The sequence below is a fragment of the Mastigoproctus giganteus genome, chromosome 3 (genome assembly GCF_048544385.1).
Source record: "Mastigoproctus giganteus isolate SK-2022 chromosome 3, ASM4854438v1, whole genome shotgun sequence".
In the NCBI taxonomy this organism is placed as follows: domain Eukaryota; kingdom Metazoa; phylum Arthropoda; class Arachnida; order Uropygi; family Thelyphonidae; genus Mastigoproctus; species Mastigoproctus giganteus.
The window spans coordinates 43,443,854-43,462,279 of NC_143577.1; the positions used below are offsets into that span (position 1 = coordinate 43,443,854).

Here is an 18,426-nt window from a genome sequence, read left to right on the forward strand (position 1 = left end):
GTCTAAAACGCTGATGGAACTGATATTCGGGTGACACTCAAGTCAAGTGGACCCAATTTCGGTGAAGTCCGGACGGTCTGTGACAGCCAAATCCTCTGCTTGCACCTTCACGATGGTGGGACTGTTAGTAATCCTGGGTATAACCTCCATGCACAAGTACATGGTGGGTGACCACCCAGGTGTGAACCAACATAAGCAGGAGTCGAGGTGTGGCACCCACACCACATGGAGGAACGCTGCCCCTCTATGTTAGCAGGCAGTATTAGGTAGTAGATGACTCTCATCAACCGGTGAAATACCACCACTTTGCTTATTGGAGGCTTGAAGTGGTGGAACCAATGTTTAGTCTCTGGAGCTAAGTTCCGGTCAACCCTTCCCTATCTCTTCCATCATGCAGTATGATTAATCAGTCCAAACTAGAGTTTGAACAGGCTAAGAGTAGAAAACTTGCTTCTTGCCCTAATGGTAGCCGAGCATTCTGGTCTCTTGCCAAAGCTACTGGCCGCAACTTTTGCCCATCTCTGCTCCCACCTCTGTCCAAACCAGATGGTTCTGTTGTCACTTCAGCCAAAGATAAAGCTGACCTGCTAGCATCCCATTTTTCTTCCAGCTCATGTATTAATGATCTTGGTAAAACACCTCCCACCATTCCCAACACGCTCCATTCAATGCCTCCTGTGTTCTTCCATCAAAAGGATATCAGAAGGATTTTAATGAATCTCGATGCTAAGAAAGCTCCAGGTCCTGATGGTATTTCTACATTTGTTCTCAAAACCTGTGCTTCTGAACTTACTCCTATTCTTTGCCGCCTTTTTTCACTTTCTTGTTCCAAAGGTGTTTTTCCTTCTGCTTGGAAATTTGCTCATATCCAGCCAGTTCCTAAAAAGGGTGACAAATCCCTCCCATCTAGTTATTGTTCCATTGCAATTACTTCTACTCTTTCTAAAGTAATGGAGAAATCAATTAACCGCCAATTCTTAAACTACCTAGAAACCTTCTGTCTGATCAACGATCGCCAGTATGGATTCCGTCAGTGTCGATCCACTGGTGATATTCTGCCTTATGTTACCCATTTATGGACTAATTCAATGGAAAGGTTCAGTGAAACACAAGTAGTTGCTCTTGACATCTCAAAGGCTTTTGTTCATGTTTGGCATAAAGATCTTCTAAACAAGCTTCCATCTTATGGTTTGCCAATTTTTAGTAATTGGTTATCCAGTTTTCTCTCTCATTACTCACTGAGGGTGATGGTAGATGGCTCTGTCTTCTAACTTCTCCACTAATGCCGGTGTCCTCCAAGGTTCAGTTCTTTCCCCCACTCTTTCCCTCTTGTATAGTAATGACCTTCTTCCATTGACTGGAAATCCTATCCATAGTTTTGCCGATGATAGCACACTGCATTGCACTTTCCATTTTGAGAAACCTTGTCCTGCTCAATCAGTTTCAACTTCTCGAAAATCTGCTACCAGTTCATTAAATGCCGATCTTCAGCTAATTCTTCAGTGGATCAAAGACAACTTAGTTGATTTCAACCCTTCTAAAACTCAGTCTTGTCTTATATCTTGCAAAAAAGGATTCTTCTGCTCCTATGCTTATCTTTAGTGACACTCTGATTTCTAGGCAAAATGATATATCTCTTTTGGGGATTACCTGACTTCTAATCTCTCTTGGCACAAGCACATTACAAATATTGCTTCCTCTGCATCTAAAAAACTTACTTTTCTTCCAAACAGCTGCTCACTCTGTATAAATCGCAAACCCGCCCTGCCATGGAATATTGTTCCCACATCTGGGGTGATGCCCCCAAAACCTCTCTCAGGCTTCTTGATTCCATTCAGAAGAGGGCAGTTAGGTTAATTAATGATTCATCTCTAACAGAGTCTCTCCACTCGCTTTCTCATAGACGTACTGTTTCTGCTGCATGCCTCTTCTACAGATACTTCCATGGGCACTGTTCTTCTGAATTGGCTTCTATAATTACTGCTCTCTCTTTCAAAACAGTCCGAACACGTGCCGCCACCAGCCAACATCCATTTACTGTCCAACTTCAAACCCACAGAACCAACTTTTCATCTTCCTCATTTATTCATTCAACTGCCGTTTTCTGGAACAACCTTCCTTCATACATATTTCCTGAAAATTACAATCTACAGAAGTTCAAGTCCAATGTCAACAAATATCTTCTTTCGTCTTCTCAACCTCCAACCCAAGCACAGCACTAAGTACTATAGGTTCTAATACCTCTCATGTTTGGGGTTCACAAAAAAAAAAAAAAAAAAAAAAACATAGAAAAGATATCAAATCCTCAAGCAAGTTACCAGTTTCTGAAAATATTTTTAAAAGCAATAAATACTCAGAAGAATTAACCATTTACACAAAAAACCTATAGACACTGTTATTTATTAAGACAAAGAAGCTGAAAATGCACCATTAACCAAGCACATAATATTCTTCACATTAAACTCGCCACAACCACAGCTGTCTGTTTAAAGTAATATAATGTGTATTTGGGGAGAAAAAAATCTTAAAAGTACACTTTCCAAAAAACAGTGAAGCACATATGAATATTGGAAATGCTGAAACAAAACTGGAAGAGTTGGCAGGGAGGGAAATACTTTGGTCCATCTTAGCAGTTCTTCCAAAGAAATATATGTTCACAAGAATTTCATCCAAATGAAATTACAAACTTGTACGTAAAAAAATTCTGGATTTTTAATGTAAACAAATAAAGTCATTTTTTAGTAATAATCTCAAATATGTAAATTGGTTTTGCTCTGTTTTACATAAAATGAAAGATAAAAAAATGTACAACCTACGGAAAAATACATACACTCCCATCTAAAAGTTAGGAATCATGTTTCATTTTTCTTAATTTTCAAAGTTTTTATTAAAATAGGACCAACTTGTTTGCCAATTTTTATTAAAATATATTCTATTATGTATAAAAATCAAAAAACTTAAATAATACTAAATAAATATTTAAGAAATTTCTAGAATATTCCAGAAAGGTGTAGAAGACTCATGAATGTAGTAGAACATTGTTGAAGATTCACAAATGTGGTAGAAATGTTATAGAAAGTGGGAGTATTGTTTCAACATAATAGAAGACTGTAGATGATTCTATAATGTTTTTCAATTATATAAATTAATGAGTAAGAGCTGTAACTCATAAAATTGTAAATTTTATGTCTTTTGGTGTAAATTTTGTGTTTTATGAAAAACATAAGAAATAAGTAACTGGATGTTTAAAAAAGAAGTGCTATTATAATTTTGTATAAAGAAAGTGCCACAAGAAATATCAGCAAAAAACTGGATTTTCATTTAAAGGAGTACAAACTACCATTCGATGATTCAAGGAGACTGGCAGTTTAAAGGAGAAACAACAATCAAGATGACCACGCGTAACAACGGAAGCACAAGGTAAGATCATAACACTGTTTTTGAAATGTAACTGACAACTTGCTGCACCTGAAATCCAAGCTGAGTTCAATATACAAATACAGGTAGTTCTCGACTTTACGAGTTAATTCTTTCTTAGTGCACGCTCATAAAGTGGGAAGTTAATCCCATAGACATAATGTTAAAAATAGGGGTTACATTCTCAACAATGAAATAAGTTAGCTAATTATTTTAGGTTTAAACAATGATTGATTTATCGAAAGAAATGAAAACGTAGCCTCTAAAATCAAACAAATTATAATAATAAAGAAATTACTTATGACTTACAAATTTTAAAGAATGTTTATTCTTCATCACCGGCTAAATGCACACTTGTTGATCACTCATTATTGGCTTGGCACTCGTTGGTTTGTTGCACAAGAAGTAGTCTTCTTCAGAAATGCTTTAAGAGGCGTTTGTTTCCAAGATAATCTTCTCTTTTCTTTATAAATTTCAATAGAGGCATAAGCATTTTTTAACGGAATGTACAAATTGCAACCAGCAGAGGAACATGATGCAAGCTTATGCAGCTTCAGCCAAAAAAAAAAAAACCCTCCCATTTCATCCCTCCGTTCGTTCCAAATACCTGTCCAGCCCAGCCTTAAATTTATTTAGACTATCAACTTCCACAACAAAGGATGGAAGTCTGTTCCATCAACCAACTACCTGCTGGCTAAAGGCAAACTTCCACACATCTATCCTACATCTGTCTTTCCTAAATTTGAATTTATGCCCTCTCAGGTGATTATTCTGAGCAAGAGGAAGAATCCCATCAGCATTGAGCATGCTCAAACCATTCAAGGCTTTATACACCTCAATCAGATCACCTCGCACATGCCTAGTCTCCAGACACTGTGATTTGCAAAACTTAAACCTTTCTTCATAAGAGCAACCCTCCGTTCCATTCACTAATCTTCTTGCCCTTCTCTGTACTCGTTCCAACAGCTCTACATCCTTCTTAAAATGAGGCCTCCAGACATGTATACAGTACTCAAGGTGTGGCCTGACCATTGCTTTATACAAGGGGGGGATAATCACCTCCTTATCCCTGCTAGAAAAATTCCTGTATATCATTCACAAGACACCATGAGATACTGTTGCAGATCATCTGCACTGCTCAAAAAACTTCATATCTGCCTGCACAATTACCCCCAGGTCCTTTTCATTCTCTACCACTGTCAGTGGTAGAGATCCTTTTGCAGCAGTGCACTGTCGTTAGTGTCAACCTTCGTATCATCTGCAAACTTGGACATTAAGCTTGATATACCATCATCAATATCATTTATAAATACAGAAAACAACAATGGACCCAACACTGAACCCTGAGGGACTCCATTAATAATATTAGTCCATGATGAGCAGTGACCATTGATTACCACCACTCTGTCTTCTTCCACTCAACCATCCCTTTATCCATAGCAGCAATTTGCCTCCAATGCCACACTGTTCCAATTTGTTCAGCAGTCTTCCATGTGCAACAGTATCAAAAGCCTTTCTAAGATCCAAATATATGATATCAAAGTTATTCCCTGCATCCAGTTCCTTTGTGACCACATCATAGTATCCAATCAAATTGGTCAGGCAAGACTTTCCCTTAACAAAACCATGCTGTGTCCGAGCTATAACTGAAGTCTTGTCTGAAGGCAGTGCTTCTTTTACCAGTGCCTCCATTAATTTTCCTCGAACAGAAGTTAAACTAACAGGTCTATAATTACTTGCGTTGCCCTTTGATCCTCCTTTGTGAATTGGGGTCACATTTGCACATCTCCAGTCACAATTTGTACTGAGTAACAAGTTTACAAAGCTTAAAAAAAAAAAGGAATGAAGAGAAGATTTTGAAAATTTATTTATGTTTTTTATACGATTGATGATTTCAGTAAAGGGGAAACACATTTCACCATAATAATGCAAAAAACGACACAATTCCAGCTATCGGTATTTTCGCAAATGCAATAACATGGAGTTTACTATCTATTTATAATTAGATGCACTTAACAGAAAAGCCCAATAAACCAGAAAGTGCAAATTGTTTTTATTGTTTTATGGTCGTGACCTCCAGAAATGTGCTTTAGAAAAATGTCAGAAAGGCGTTCAAAATTGGTTCTTATAACAGAACATATGATAATGATGAAAGTGTAGCACATTTTAGTGATTTGCATTGGTAACTAATACAATTTGCACTATAAAAACGACCTTTTAGAGAGTTATATAGGGAAAATTTCAACTTCCGAGGTCGTGGAATGAATTACAAAAATAACAATGTGTTATTGGGTTCAGATTACGTTATTTTCACAATATAATGGTGTCTCTGGAACGGATTAATATCGTAAAGCTGGTACACTGTATTGTATAGCTATGTACGTGGTTTTTGCAGTTAATGTTCATATTTTCAATTTTGCTAATATTTGATACTTTGAAAAAAAAAAAAAAAAAAAAAACTTGTTTGTTTGTTTGTTATTTGGTTTTTAGGAGCATTTTGTAATGAAAAGCATTTTGTAAAGAACTAAGGCCATATTGCTCCGGGATATGCAGTGGTCATTCCCTGACCTTTCCACATCCTCCGTATTTGGTGGTCAACTGCTCGAACCCCGGTCTAATCAAGAAGCGTGTGCTACGCACTGCTGCTCCTGCTCACCTGGCTACGGAGGCGCCAAAAAAACTCGTAAAGCAAAAACTGCCTGTACAAAGAAACTGCTGTATCTTCATCCATTGTAGAACTTCATTTTAAACAAGCAGAACTTTCAGACTGCTTCATGATCATGTAGCAGTCCGAAAACCCTTACTAAAACTGGAAAAATGGTTGTCTTGGGCTAAAAGCCATCAACATTGGACAATTGAAGAGTGAAATATGTACTGTGGATGAATGAATCCAAATTTAAAATTTTTGGATGCAAGGTATAGTTTAAGTGAGACTATCAACTGAAGAAAAAAATGGTGCCACATTGTTTAGTGCCTACAATCAAGCACTTGGTGGTTCCATCACAAACTGGGGTTGCTTCTGTTTTTCAGGAGTGGATGAAATTGTCAGAACTGAAGAAATTTTAAGAAAAGAAGGCTATAAAAACATTCTTGAACATAATGCAAAAAATAATTTTGATATCATATACTCTGTAAGACCATGCATCTTACTGCATTAAAACACAGCTGCCACTTTTCTGACCATTCTTAAACAGGCTGGAAGAATGGTCAAAAAAGTGGTATACAGCAACTTGCAAAATCTTACACTTGTGGAATAGTAACTCCAAAATATATTATACATTTCGTGGGATTGAATTAAAAACAGTAGAGGAAGAAAGAGATCTGGTGTTATGATACGGGCAGATATGAAGTTTTTTTGAGCAGTGTAAACAGGCAGCCAGGAAAGTCCATGATGATCTATCAAACACTATCCTGTAGAGATAGGGAGGTCACAGTGCCACTATATAAGACAGTTGTGAGACCATATTTGGAATACTGTTCAAGTGTGGAAACATCATTTGAAAAAAAAACATTGAGCTTCTTGAAAGGGTTCAAAGATGGGCAACTTGCCTAGCGAGATCGGCAAAAGGGCAACAACCATATAAGGAAAGACTCCAATTATGTGGGCTATAGAGATTTGCAACTGGGCACTTCAGAGTTGATCTGATTGAGGTTTATAAGGAGTGAGTGGGGTTAGTAAAATGAAGGCAGAATTTTCACTGTTATAAAGAATTCGAGAACTCGGGGACATAAATTCAAATTACAGGGTAAATTTAGACTAGACTGTGGGAAGTTTTCCTTCAGTCAGCGAGTTGTTGATTGATGGAACAGGCTGCCTTCGCAGTAGTTGAGGCCGACTGGAAAGTTACCTATGTGAGGAGGAGGGAAGCAAATTACTTTGTAATTATCTACTCATTTGTGTGCATGCTCATATATGTGTGGGTTTTTTTTTTTTTTTGGCCAGTGCAGCAAAAGCCTTTCTTTCACTATATGAGTAATTACTATTATTATAGCTATTACTCAGCTTTCAGGAAAGCTTTTAATGCTGTTGCACACAATAGATGCCGTAAAAATTGGAGCAGTGTGGCATTAAAGGTAGGGGGCTGCTATGAATAAAGGGATAGTTGAGTGGGAGAAGACAGAGCTGTTATTAATAGACACCGCTCTATGTGGACTAATGCTATCCATGGAGTTCCCCATGGTTCAGTGCTGGGCCGATTGTTGTTTTCTGTAATTATGAATGATATTGATAAAAGTATACCAGGCTTAATGTCTAAGTTTGCAGATGATCCAAAGGGTGATAGGGTGGTTAATGACAGTAATGATGGCATACTTGCTTTCTTGCATCATTTGCTGCTGCTACTAATATTAACCAAAATAACAAGCTGAAGCTAAATTCCCCTAAACTTTGAAATTGAGTTTTGTTCATCAGGGACTTATCACTTCAGGAAAAAATTAACAAATCAATGTGACAAACCCCTTCACCTAATTAAAGTCTCCTGCATCCATAACTTGTAAAATTTCAAAAGCAGCTCTTCAAACTTTCAAATACCAGCACTATGCTAAAGCATAGGCAGCTGGAATTGACAGTTAGAACAAAGAATACTCTAACTGCCAAAACAGACTTGTCGTAAATATTACCTTCCCATAGTCAAACCTGATGAACCTTATCACACTATACTCGAGTTTCACAAAAGAATTTAAAATAAACACCTTAAAACCATATTTATAAACTATTTAGCAAGAGCATATAAAAGTAATCATCACGGCTACACATTAGCATTGCCTAATGAAGTAGGCAGAGCTAATGTGTCTAAAGGTAGTGCAACTGGCACTACCTTTGGACACATTAGCGACCCTTGCATAAGTCAAACTAATTGAAATTCCTCTGCTTATGGACTCTTCAAACTTTCTATCACATTTGAAGAGTACACTGCTCTGGCACTTCATTGGTGTCTATCCTTTGATAAAATAGCATCACCACTAAAAGAGCTTTTAGGCAAAGAACCTTATTATAAGATGCTATATTCTATAAATAAGAAGCAATACTACTTTTCAAAAGTTTCATGATGTTTAACTGACAAAGGAATGGTTTCCCATAATGGTTAGAAATAACCAACATTCTTAATGAAACTTAATTTCATTAAGAATTGAGATATACCAAAAGTTTTGATCCATTTTTGGGTATTCTTAAAGAAGAGAATCCTTAAAGTTACGTTCCAAAAAATTTTAAATTATGAATGAGAATTACTACATATAGTTTACAATCCCATGATACAAATAAAGAATGTTGTCGCACAAGGGTCTCCAAATGTATATATAATTTAAGTGGTAAATGTTTTATTATTTTTTGAAATGTAAGCATAACGTATTATCTACCCTTTAATTCTTAATCCACTGAATAAGACCAACAAAAGAGGGATCAGAATGTGGCTCACCTCAAATTTTTAAACGTTAGTTATCTACATTTCAGTTTAGTAAATGCTTTTTAACCAACACAGTGGAGTGTTCTTTTACCAGTTATCTCAATCATGGGTACAAACAATGCTTTTTTTTTTTTTTTTTTTTTTTTGATTTTTAATGAATGCATTATGATTTTCACTCTGTTTACTTACCATACTACCACCAAGGCAATTTATAAGAGATCAATAACATTACAAAAAATGTTTTTCCTAAAGCAAAGCTAGTTTATATGTTTAGGCTTCATGCTTGACATAGTACCTATCCCTTTTTGGGATAGACACTATTATCATCAGGAACGATATCCATAAACATAACTTCTTTACTAATGAGCAATTCCATATTTACATAGCCCAAATATCAGTGTTGTGAGATGTTTAAATCACCCTGCACTATGCACTACTTTCATGATTTGCATTTTCCATGCCCAATGCTATTAATACACCTACTTATTTTTGAATAATGGGAAAGAGTTTGTTTAAGGGGATATTTCAGAATCCTATGATCCTGTCTCTGAGTTAAATGGATTAAACCCTGCACAACTGCAAAATTATTTTTAAATAACATACCAGTTGAAGTGTTGAATCATTATATATGAAAGTTTAAAATCTTCCCCTATTTCTGTAACACAGGTACAGAGAATTTTTAACCAAGTGTTCCAATTAAACTCAAAACTTTATGATAGGCTGATGGTAATTATCATAAAAATAATGAGCACACACTTTAAAATTCAATAAGATATATATTTTAGACACAGTATAACATTTATAGATTTGCATATAGTACATAACTGTTTTGCACACTAACAGCTCTTTCAGATTTTCATACTGCTAATACAATCAACAAACTAGCAGTCCTTTCAGGGATTTCATGCAACTAATATAATCAATGAAGTCAATTCTGACCGAAAAATAACATTTACACTATTTTCAGAGACTAACCCAAATTCACTAGTATCACAAATATTCTTCTTAATCAAAGGCAAAAAAATAACTTGGCCATCTTAATGAATTGGCTCCTTTTTAAATTCCCAAATTAACTTTATTTCCAAATATATTTTTAGGCATATTAGCATATATGCAGAAAGCACCCATTGTCTTCATCATGTCTGTTAACACAACTCTAGTCCTAGTGGATAGATTTTTATAAAATTTTATATTTGGCTGTTTTAGAATCAGACTAACAGAAATCTAGAAATTATTTTTTGTCTGTTTATCTCCATGTAATAGCCTTACTCCCAGAAAATGGATTTTATGAAATTTTATATTTGGGTATAGAGATTTATAGAGAAAATAGGGAATATAATGGCAGAGCAGAAAATACATGGGATGCATATAAATTGTCATGTGACACAAAACCTATGATAGATATTAAACAGTCTATAATCAAGACACAAAGGAGCTAGGCAAGCTAAGGCAGATTATGAGAAATCTGTGGCAAAGGATGCAAAGAAATGCAGCAAAGATATCTTTAGTTATGTAAACATTAAAAGGAAGGGGATGATTCACATTAGTCCACTTGATATCAATGGTTCAACTGTTGATAATTCTGCTCAGGTCACTGTAAAAATGAATAAGTATTTTGCATCAACGTTCTTTTGATACTGTTGCACATAAATCTTGGGGGGGGGGATGCAAAATGGAGGTTTATTAGACTAGATTAGATTATGATTTTATTGGCACATTAGCACCTAAGACTCGCTAGGAGATGCAAAATGGAGGAAAGAAGCTTAAGCCATTACTCGTATATTGCTCTAGGTTTAGGCCCAAATTGATGTCAGATGAACTAATGAGACTCGTGGCAGAGAAGAAAAATGCATGGGATGCTCATAAATTGTCAGGCGACACTGAAGCCTATGGTAGATACAAGCTAGTCTGCAATCATGTCACAAAGGAGGTTAGGCAAGCGAAGGCAAATTATGAAAAATCTTTGGCAAAGGATGCAGAGAAAAACAGAAAAGACTTCTTTACTTATATAAACTCTAAAAAGAAGGGGATGAATCAGATTGGTAAATTGATATCAATGGTTTCACTGTAGATGATCATTCTCAGATAGCTGCTGAACTAAATGAGTATTTTGCATCTACATTCACACATGAGGAGTTATTCAAGGAGGAGAGGGCCAGATGTTTATCAAACTCTAAGAGGGAGTTAAATGGTTTTGTAATAACTGAGAGCAAAGTGGAGGAGAAATTGTTGAAGTTAAACACAAGAAAGTCATCAGGGGTAGATGGGCTCTATCCAGTTATATTAAATGTGATGGCAAAGGAAGTAAGCAAACCCTTATCCATAATTATGAGAGCATCCTTGGATGCGGGGGAAGTCCCCATAGACTGGAGATATGCAAATGTATCTCCATTTCACAAAGGGGGAGCAAAGGGTGACACTAATAATAACAGACCTGTTAGCTTAACTTCTGTTGCAGGGAAAATAATGGAGTCACAGGTTAAAGAACCAATTCGATTGGTTACTATGATGTAGTGATAAAGGAACTGGATGCAAAAAATAATTTTATCATATACTTGGATTTCAGTACAAACTGGAGCAGTGCTGCAGTTTGTACTGAACAAACGTTTGTATGGACATTGCTCTCTGTGGACAGAGTCCACAGAGAGACTCCACTAATGTTATTAGTGGAGTCTCCCAAAGTTGTATTCTGTATTTATTAATGACATTGATGAAGGTATGCTATTGCAACAAGATCTAGAAAAATTAGGCAGATGTGCTGAGAAATGGCAATTGAAGTTTAATGACAAATATATATGAACTGTGTGGTACTACACTCAGGGTATGGAAAATGAAAAGGACTTGGGGATAATTGTGCAGTCTGTTATGAAGTTCTATGAGCAGTGTAGACAGGCTAGAACAGTTTATGGGGTTTTGTGAATGATATATAGGAATTTTGCTAACTGAGATAAGGAGGTTGTTGTCATTGTCATGGGGTTTTAGGAGCATCGGCAACTAAGACCATGTTACTCCGTGTATATTGTCTGTAAATGGCATGTTCTGAGGTCAATTTTCTGTTTGCTTGATGAAAATCCCGAGTTTCCGGGAGAGAAAAAAAAAAAACATGTTACCCTCCTGAGACCGGCTGAGCCACATTGTGAAAAACAACCCATACAAATTCATCCCATCACTGATAAGATTCAGGCTCAGGTCTTTTCCACCCGGTGTGTGGGGGAGGACAGTGCTCCTATCAACTGTGCTACCCACAAGAGCAGATCAGGAGGTGATTATCCCATTGTATAAAGCAATGGTCAAGTGACATCTTGAGTTTGAGGTTGGAAGGCCTCATTTTAGAAAGGATGTAGATCTGCTGGAAGGGAAACAGGAATAATGAGGGAAACAAAAGGGGTACTTTTACCAAGAAAGGCTTCAGTTCTGTAAATTGCAGCATTTGGAGACTTGACACCTTGGGGGTGATCTGATTGGGGTTTTTAAGGCATTAAATGGATTGAATAAGCTCAATGCTGATAGCATTCTTCCTCTTGCTCTGACTATACATGTGATGGGGCATAAATTCAATCTTTTTTATGAAAAGTGCAAGTGGACTCCCTCATCCTCAAATTGTGATGTTGTTTCATTATTTTGAAAGGGACAAGTTGTATTAGCTATTTTATAAATTTAAAGTTTGTTTCTTCTTCTCTGGGGTTTTGCAAAAGATTAGGTTTGCTCCATTATGGCAGAAACACTGATGAACTAATCTTTTGCAAAACCCCAGAGAAGAAGAAACAAACTTTAAATTTATGGACATTTAGGCATATTAACATATATGATAGCTGAAAGAGTCAACAGAATCATTCAGCTAATGTGAATGATTCTGTAGCTAATGTTACTAAAAAACATGTCGCAACACATATAGGAAGAGACTGATTACAGGTAGGATACATGGAAAGCAATGGATGACACTCATCACACCAACTAATTAAAATCAAAGAGGAAGTGAAATTTAACTGTATGGCAAAACTTCGGTTGTAAATAAAATGCTACCACCAGCTCCCCATATCATTTCTTGTTTGATATTATAGCACTCTGAAATTTCATCATTCTTTTTGAATAAACACCAGATGTACAAAATTTATGACTAAAGCCCCAATAAAATTACAGAATAGTGTTTTTGAATCACCAACAAAAAATTTTCAATTTAATTCCCTCAGGCATGCTATTTACCTTAAGTAAGTGCACATATTGGGATCCAAATTTGAGTAATATTAAAAATCACTTGCAGAATAGTTCTTTGGCATGAGGTGATATGCTTACTGCTATCCCTGGCCCCTTTCCATTCCCAGCACTAGCTTATTACCTGAGGCACTGGTTCCTTCATCAGAACACAACAGAAATATACCATCACATAGGATAAAAACAACTTCTTAGAAGAGAAACTTGAGATTTTTTGCTTTGTTAAATACATTTTTTTCAAATGCATTTTATGGATATTGACAGTGCACCTAAATTCTTTATAAAAAGGGCACTATAGCCTTGTGTATAAGAAAAAAAAATGAATGTGAAAAATGAAGGTTCTACTTTAGTTAAAGAACAATTAAGTTTTAGAAAAAACAAACAGTCTGGGATAAATAATAACTAAATTGTTAGTTATATGTTATATATACTATATAATTAACAAATATAGTAAATAAGTTAAAGTGTATATACAAATAAATCACTGTATTGTACTTTACAATTAAAAAAAATATATATGACAATTTAAGTTTAAATTAACCTCTGGTTCCATACAAATATGAAATGTTATGGTTAAGGTGATATTAGAGTATGACTGCATAAGGCAAAGTGTATTAATACTCCACCACAAGAAACCTGATTGCTTTCCCTTACAATAATTTACCCTTACTTCAATAATGATACAACTGTATCATTAAGGTGCACTATAGCCAAAATATGCACCATTAAACCGCCAAAAGAGAGAGAGAGAGAGAGAGAGAGAGAGAGAGAGAGAGAGAGAGAGAGAGAGAGAGAGAGAGAGAGAGAGAGAGAAATCCTTGTGCCTGCTGATGGATTAATTCACCTAAAATGCTTACTGACAAATTAGATCAATACTTCAACATCCAAATTGCAGATTAATCAGACCCACATGCTGAATGTCAAGGACATTTTTTTCCCTTTCTCTGAGAGAAAGACAGTCATCTATTTCAATAAATTCATCTGTTCAACATCAGTCTCCTCTAAGACTGGTGTTAAATTAAAGAGCCATTCTAAAAAGCAATCAGTGTGTCATTTCATAGTGTGTTAAAAGTTTAATGCACTATGAAATAGCATCGTTGTTTGTACTTAGATCACAGATTTTGGTCGTTTGTCCCCATATGCTATTTTAAGAATGTAATTTATGACAGTGAGGCAATGAGAAAATTAGAAATAATATTTACCAATAACTGGCAATTTTTTTAAAAAAAATCTCTCCACCACTGTTTAAGCACTTATCCCATCCCATCCCATTCTATAAACCATATTTTTTATACCCTGCTTATGTCTTTTGGCTACTACTGGAAGCTGTTTGACAGCTTCTTTCACTTGTCAACATGGAATTAACATCCTGTAAGATAATTTTTTAGTCTTCTAAACACAAGAAAATCATAGTGGTATAGCCAGACCTGACTCATATCCAGATCCTTGGTGAGATTATCATCTCTGGAGTTTTTCTTCCTTTAAGCAATGATTTTTCTATTTGTATATCTATGGACATGACATACAGTTGTCAATATACACCTTTCCATACACTAGCAAACTCCTTCCACTGTAAGAAACTGAAATAACACCATGTTTCAGAAAAAAAATTTATAGGAAACATGAACTATAGAACTTTAGTCACACGTACCTGAGCAAATCCTTTCCTAAAAAATTCTGGCAGACTCTTGAGCAAATATCCACAGAAATTATCAGCCTTTATATCACACTGAACTTTTAACAATAAAACTAGAATATAACTTTTGATAAAATAAAATATGGGCTTCCAACTCACCCTCATTATCAGCTCCTCGTGGAATGATTACATCAGCATATTTTTTTGTCTGGAAATTATAGTATAAGCACTTTAAAAAACATCATACAAAATTTGATTTTCAATCATAATATAAGCACTCAACAGACATATCACACAGATATAAAATCAATAATCAAGAAGATTGATGTTAATAAAATGACTGAGATCAGGTAATGTTACTGCTGAAATAAATAAATAATATACGCTATATTTTTAACTGGTTTATTAAGTGTACTAATGTTTCAATGATGGTTGGACATTTGTTTGGCTAGAGCGACTGGCATTCAGCCACACAGTCTTAGACTGGGGATCTGATGCCACTAGCTCATACAATGAAATATATTTTTAATAATGTTATTAAATTTTAATAGATTTATTTTGGACAGAAAAGTGGGCCGTTTAGAGCACAACAAATAAACTTGTGCCATTCAAGGTCGGGGTGTTGAAAGTTTTCCAGAGAAACACATATTTATTAACATGGTACTACATGAGCTTGTGAAAATGTCCTTCACGTGTAGAACAAGAACATTTTAGGGAAGGATGGTATTCTAGCCTGTTTGTAACAGACCCACCCTTTTTTTTTGTGGCTTTAGTCATATACTGTTTTGAAATAAGGCAATTTAAAGACTCAACCTTTGGCATACTTTATTAGTAAAGTCCTTCACCTGGCTTTGTCGATCAATTCGGCCCTGGAAAGATTGTGCAAGGCTCAAGGGGTAGAATTTTTTTCAGCCTGGACTGTACTTGTTAACAGGAGAGATTGCTTCTACAGGGATGGGATACACTTAAATAGAAAGGGTGCAAGAATATTTGCTGATGCTATCAAGGCAGTGTTAGGTGGATCGGAAAACTGCTAGCTTGGGGGGATACAAAGACAAATAGATTAACAGTAGCCACTGGCAGAGGTCAAAGAGATTCTTGCACTGCTTCTATTGGAATGAGCAGAAGACTGAAAAACAAGATTCAGGATATTTCAGAGACTGCTGGGAGTCATTGCGGTACAAGTAAACACATGGGTTGTGTTAGGGTAGCTAAGAATAGAAAAAGGTGCATGTATACTTGCGTGTACACCAATGCTAGGAGTTTAGTAAATAAATTTGATAAATTTGAGGTATTGCTCAAAACATCAAAGGCAGATATTGTTGGGATATCAGAGACTTGGTGTCACACAGATATAAGGAATGCAGAACTGGAATTTGGGGAGTACAATATCTACAGAAAGGATAGACTGGATAGGAAGGGAGGAGGGGTTATGCTATTAGTTAAGAAATACATAAAATCCAAGGAAGTGAAGCCAGTGGACATCGCTGGACAGTGCAGTGTCGAGTCAGTTGGGTGTGACATAAGCATTGGGAGATCAAAATTGAGAGTAGGAGTGTGCTATAGGCCTAATGACTCTGATGAGTATAATAAGAAACTGTAGAGGGAAATAGAGTGGGCCAGTAAATCAGAGTCTTATAATGGGAGATTTTAATTTCCCAGATATTGACTGGAGTTTGGGGGCTGGTCACTCACACACTAGCAAGGCTTTTGTGGATTTATTGGATGATTGTTTTCTACATCAGCATATTCGGGAGGCAACTAGAGGGAGTTGATCTGATTATCAGCAGTGATTCTTCATGCATTAAGAATCTGCAGGTAAATGAACCACTAGGTGGCAGTGATCACAGTGTGTTGAAGTGGGATTTACTCAAAGAGGTAACTACCATTAGGGGTAAAGGGAAGGGTTATTGCTTTCGTAAAGGCGACTATGATGGACTGAGACAGTATTTAAATTCTATACAGTGGGACCAACTCATGATGTTACCAACAGCAAATGCAAAATGGGAAGTATTCAAAGAACTTATCTTGGAAGCTACTAGGCTTTACATACCAACTAAGAAATATTGTTCAAGGTTTAGGCCTAAATGGATGTCAGATGAACTAATGAGGCATATGGCAGAGAAGAAACGTGCATGGGATACATACAAATTAACACATGACACAGAAGCCTATGATAGATACAAGTTGATCTGTAACCAAGTTACAAAGGAGGTTAGGCAGGCGAAGGCAGAGTACGAGACATCTTTGGCAAGGGATGCAAAGAAAAACAGCAAAGAGTTCTTTACTTATGTAAACTCTAGAAGGAAGGGGATGAATCAGATTGGTCCACTTGATATCGATGGGTCAACTGTTGATGATCCTGCTCAGGTAGCTAACAAACTAAATGAATATTTTGCATCGACATTCACACATGAGAAGTTATTTAGCGAGGGGAAAGCCAGAGGTTTATTCAACTCTATCAGTAAGCTAGAGAATCTTGTAATAACTGAGAGTAAAGTGGAGGAGTAACTGTTGAAGATAAACACAAGAAAGGCACCCGGGGTGGATGGGATCTATCCAGTTATATTAAAGGAGGCAGTAGAGGAAGTAAGCAAACCCTTAGCCATAATTATGAGAGCTTCCTTGGACTCAGGGGAGGTACCTGCAGACTGGAGATGTGCAAATGTGACCTCAATTCATAAAGGAGGATCAAAGGCTGACACAAGCAATTATAGACCTGTGAGTTTAACTTCTGTTCCAGGAAAATTAATGGAGGCACTAGTTAAAGAAGCACTGCAGGATCATTTAGACAAGACTTCAGTTATAGCTCGGACACAGCATGGTTTTGTTAAGGGGAAGTCTTGCCTGACCAATTTGATTGGATATTATGATGCAGTCACAAAGGAACTGGATGCAGGGAATAACTTTGATATTATATACTTGGATTTTAGAAAGGCTTTTGATACTGTTTCACATGGAAGACTGCTGCACAAATTGGAGCAATGTGACATTGGAGGCAAATTGCTGCTGTGGATAAAGGGGTGGTTGAGGGGGAGAAGACAGAGAGTGGTAATCAATGGACACTGCTCATCGTGGACTAATGTTATTAGTGGAGTCTCTCAGGGTTCAGTGTTGGGTCCATTATTGTTTTCTGTATTCATAAATGATATTGATGATGGTATATCAAGCTTAATGTCGAAGTTTGCAGATGATACGAAGGTAGGCAGGGTTGTCAAGGACACTACTGACACTATAGTGCTGCAACAGGATCTGGAAAGGTTGAGCAGATGGGCTGAGAGGTGGCAAATGAAGTTTAACATTGACAAATGTAAAGTACTACACATGGGAAACAGCAACCCCAGAGCAACGTATCAACTCTGTGGTACTACACTGACAGTGGTAGAGAATGAAAGGGACCTGGTGGTGGTTGTGCAGGCAGATATGAAGTTCTGAGCAGTGCAGACGGGCTGCAAGAGTAGCTCATGGTGTATTGTCAATGATATATAGGAATTTTTCTAGCAGGGATAAGGAGGTGATTATTCCCTTGTATAAGGCAATGGTCAGGCCACACTTAGAGTACTGTATACAGGTCTGGAGGCCTCATTTCAAGAAGGATGTAGAGCTGCTGGAACAAGTACAGAGAAGGGCAACAAGATTAGTGAATGGAACAAAGGGGTGCTCTTACAAAGAAAGGCTTAAGTTTTGCAAATTACAGTGTCTGGAGACTAGGCACCAGCGAGGTGATCTGATAGAGGTGTATAAAGCATTGAATGG

At 36.6% G+C, this 18,426-nt stretch overlaps 1 protein-coding gene across 2 annotated transcripts in view; it reads right to left on the minus strand.

The window, feature by feature from the left end:
- LOC150087913 (uridine-cytidine kinase 2-B-like) overlaps positions 1 to 18,426 on the minus strand; it is a 151,507-nt gene that overhangs the window by 54,636 nt on the left and 78,445 nt on the right. For both annotated transcript variants that reach the window (XM_090370510.1, XM_090370511.1), the window contains exon 6: positions 14,830 to 14,878. In XM_090370510.1, the coding sequence (XP_090226636.1) occupies positions 14,830 to 14,878 (49 nt within the window). The remainder of the gene's footprint in view (positions 1 to 14,829; positions 14,879 to 18,426) is intronic.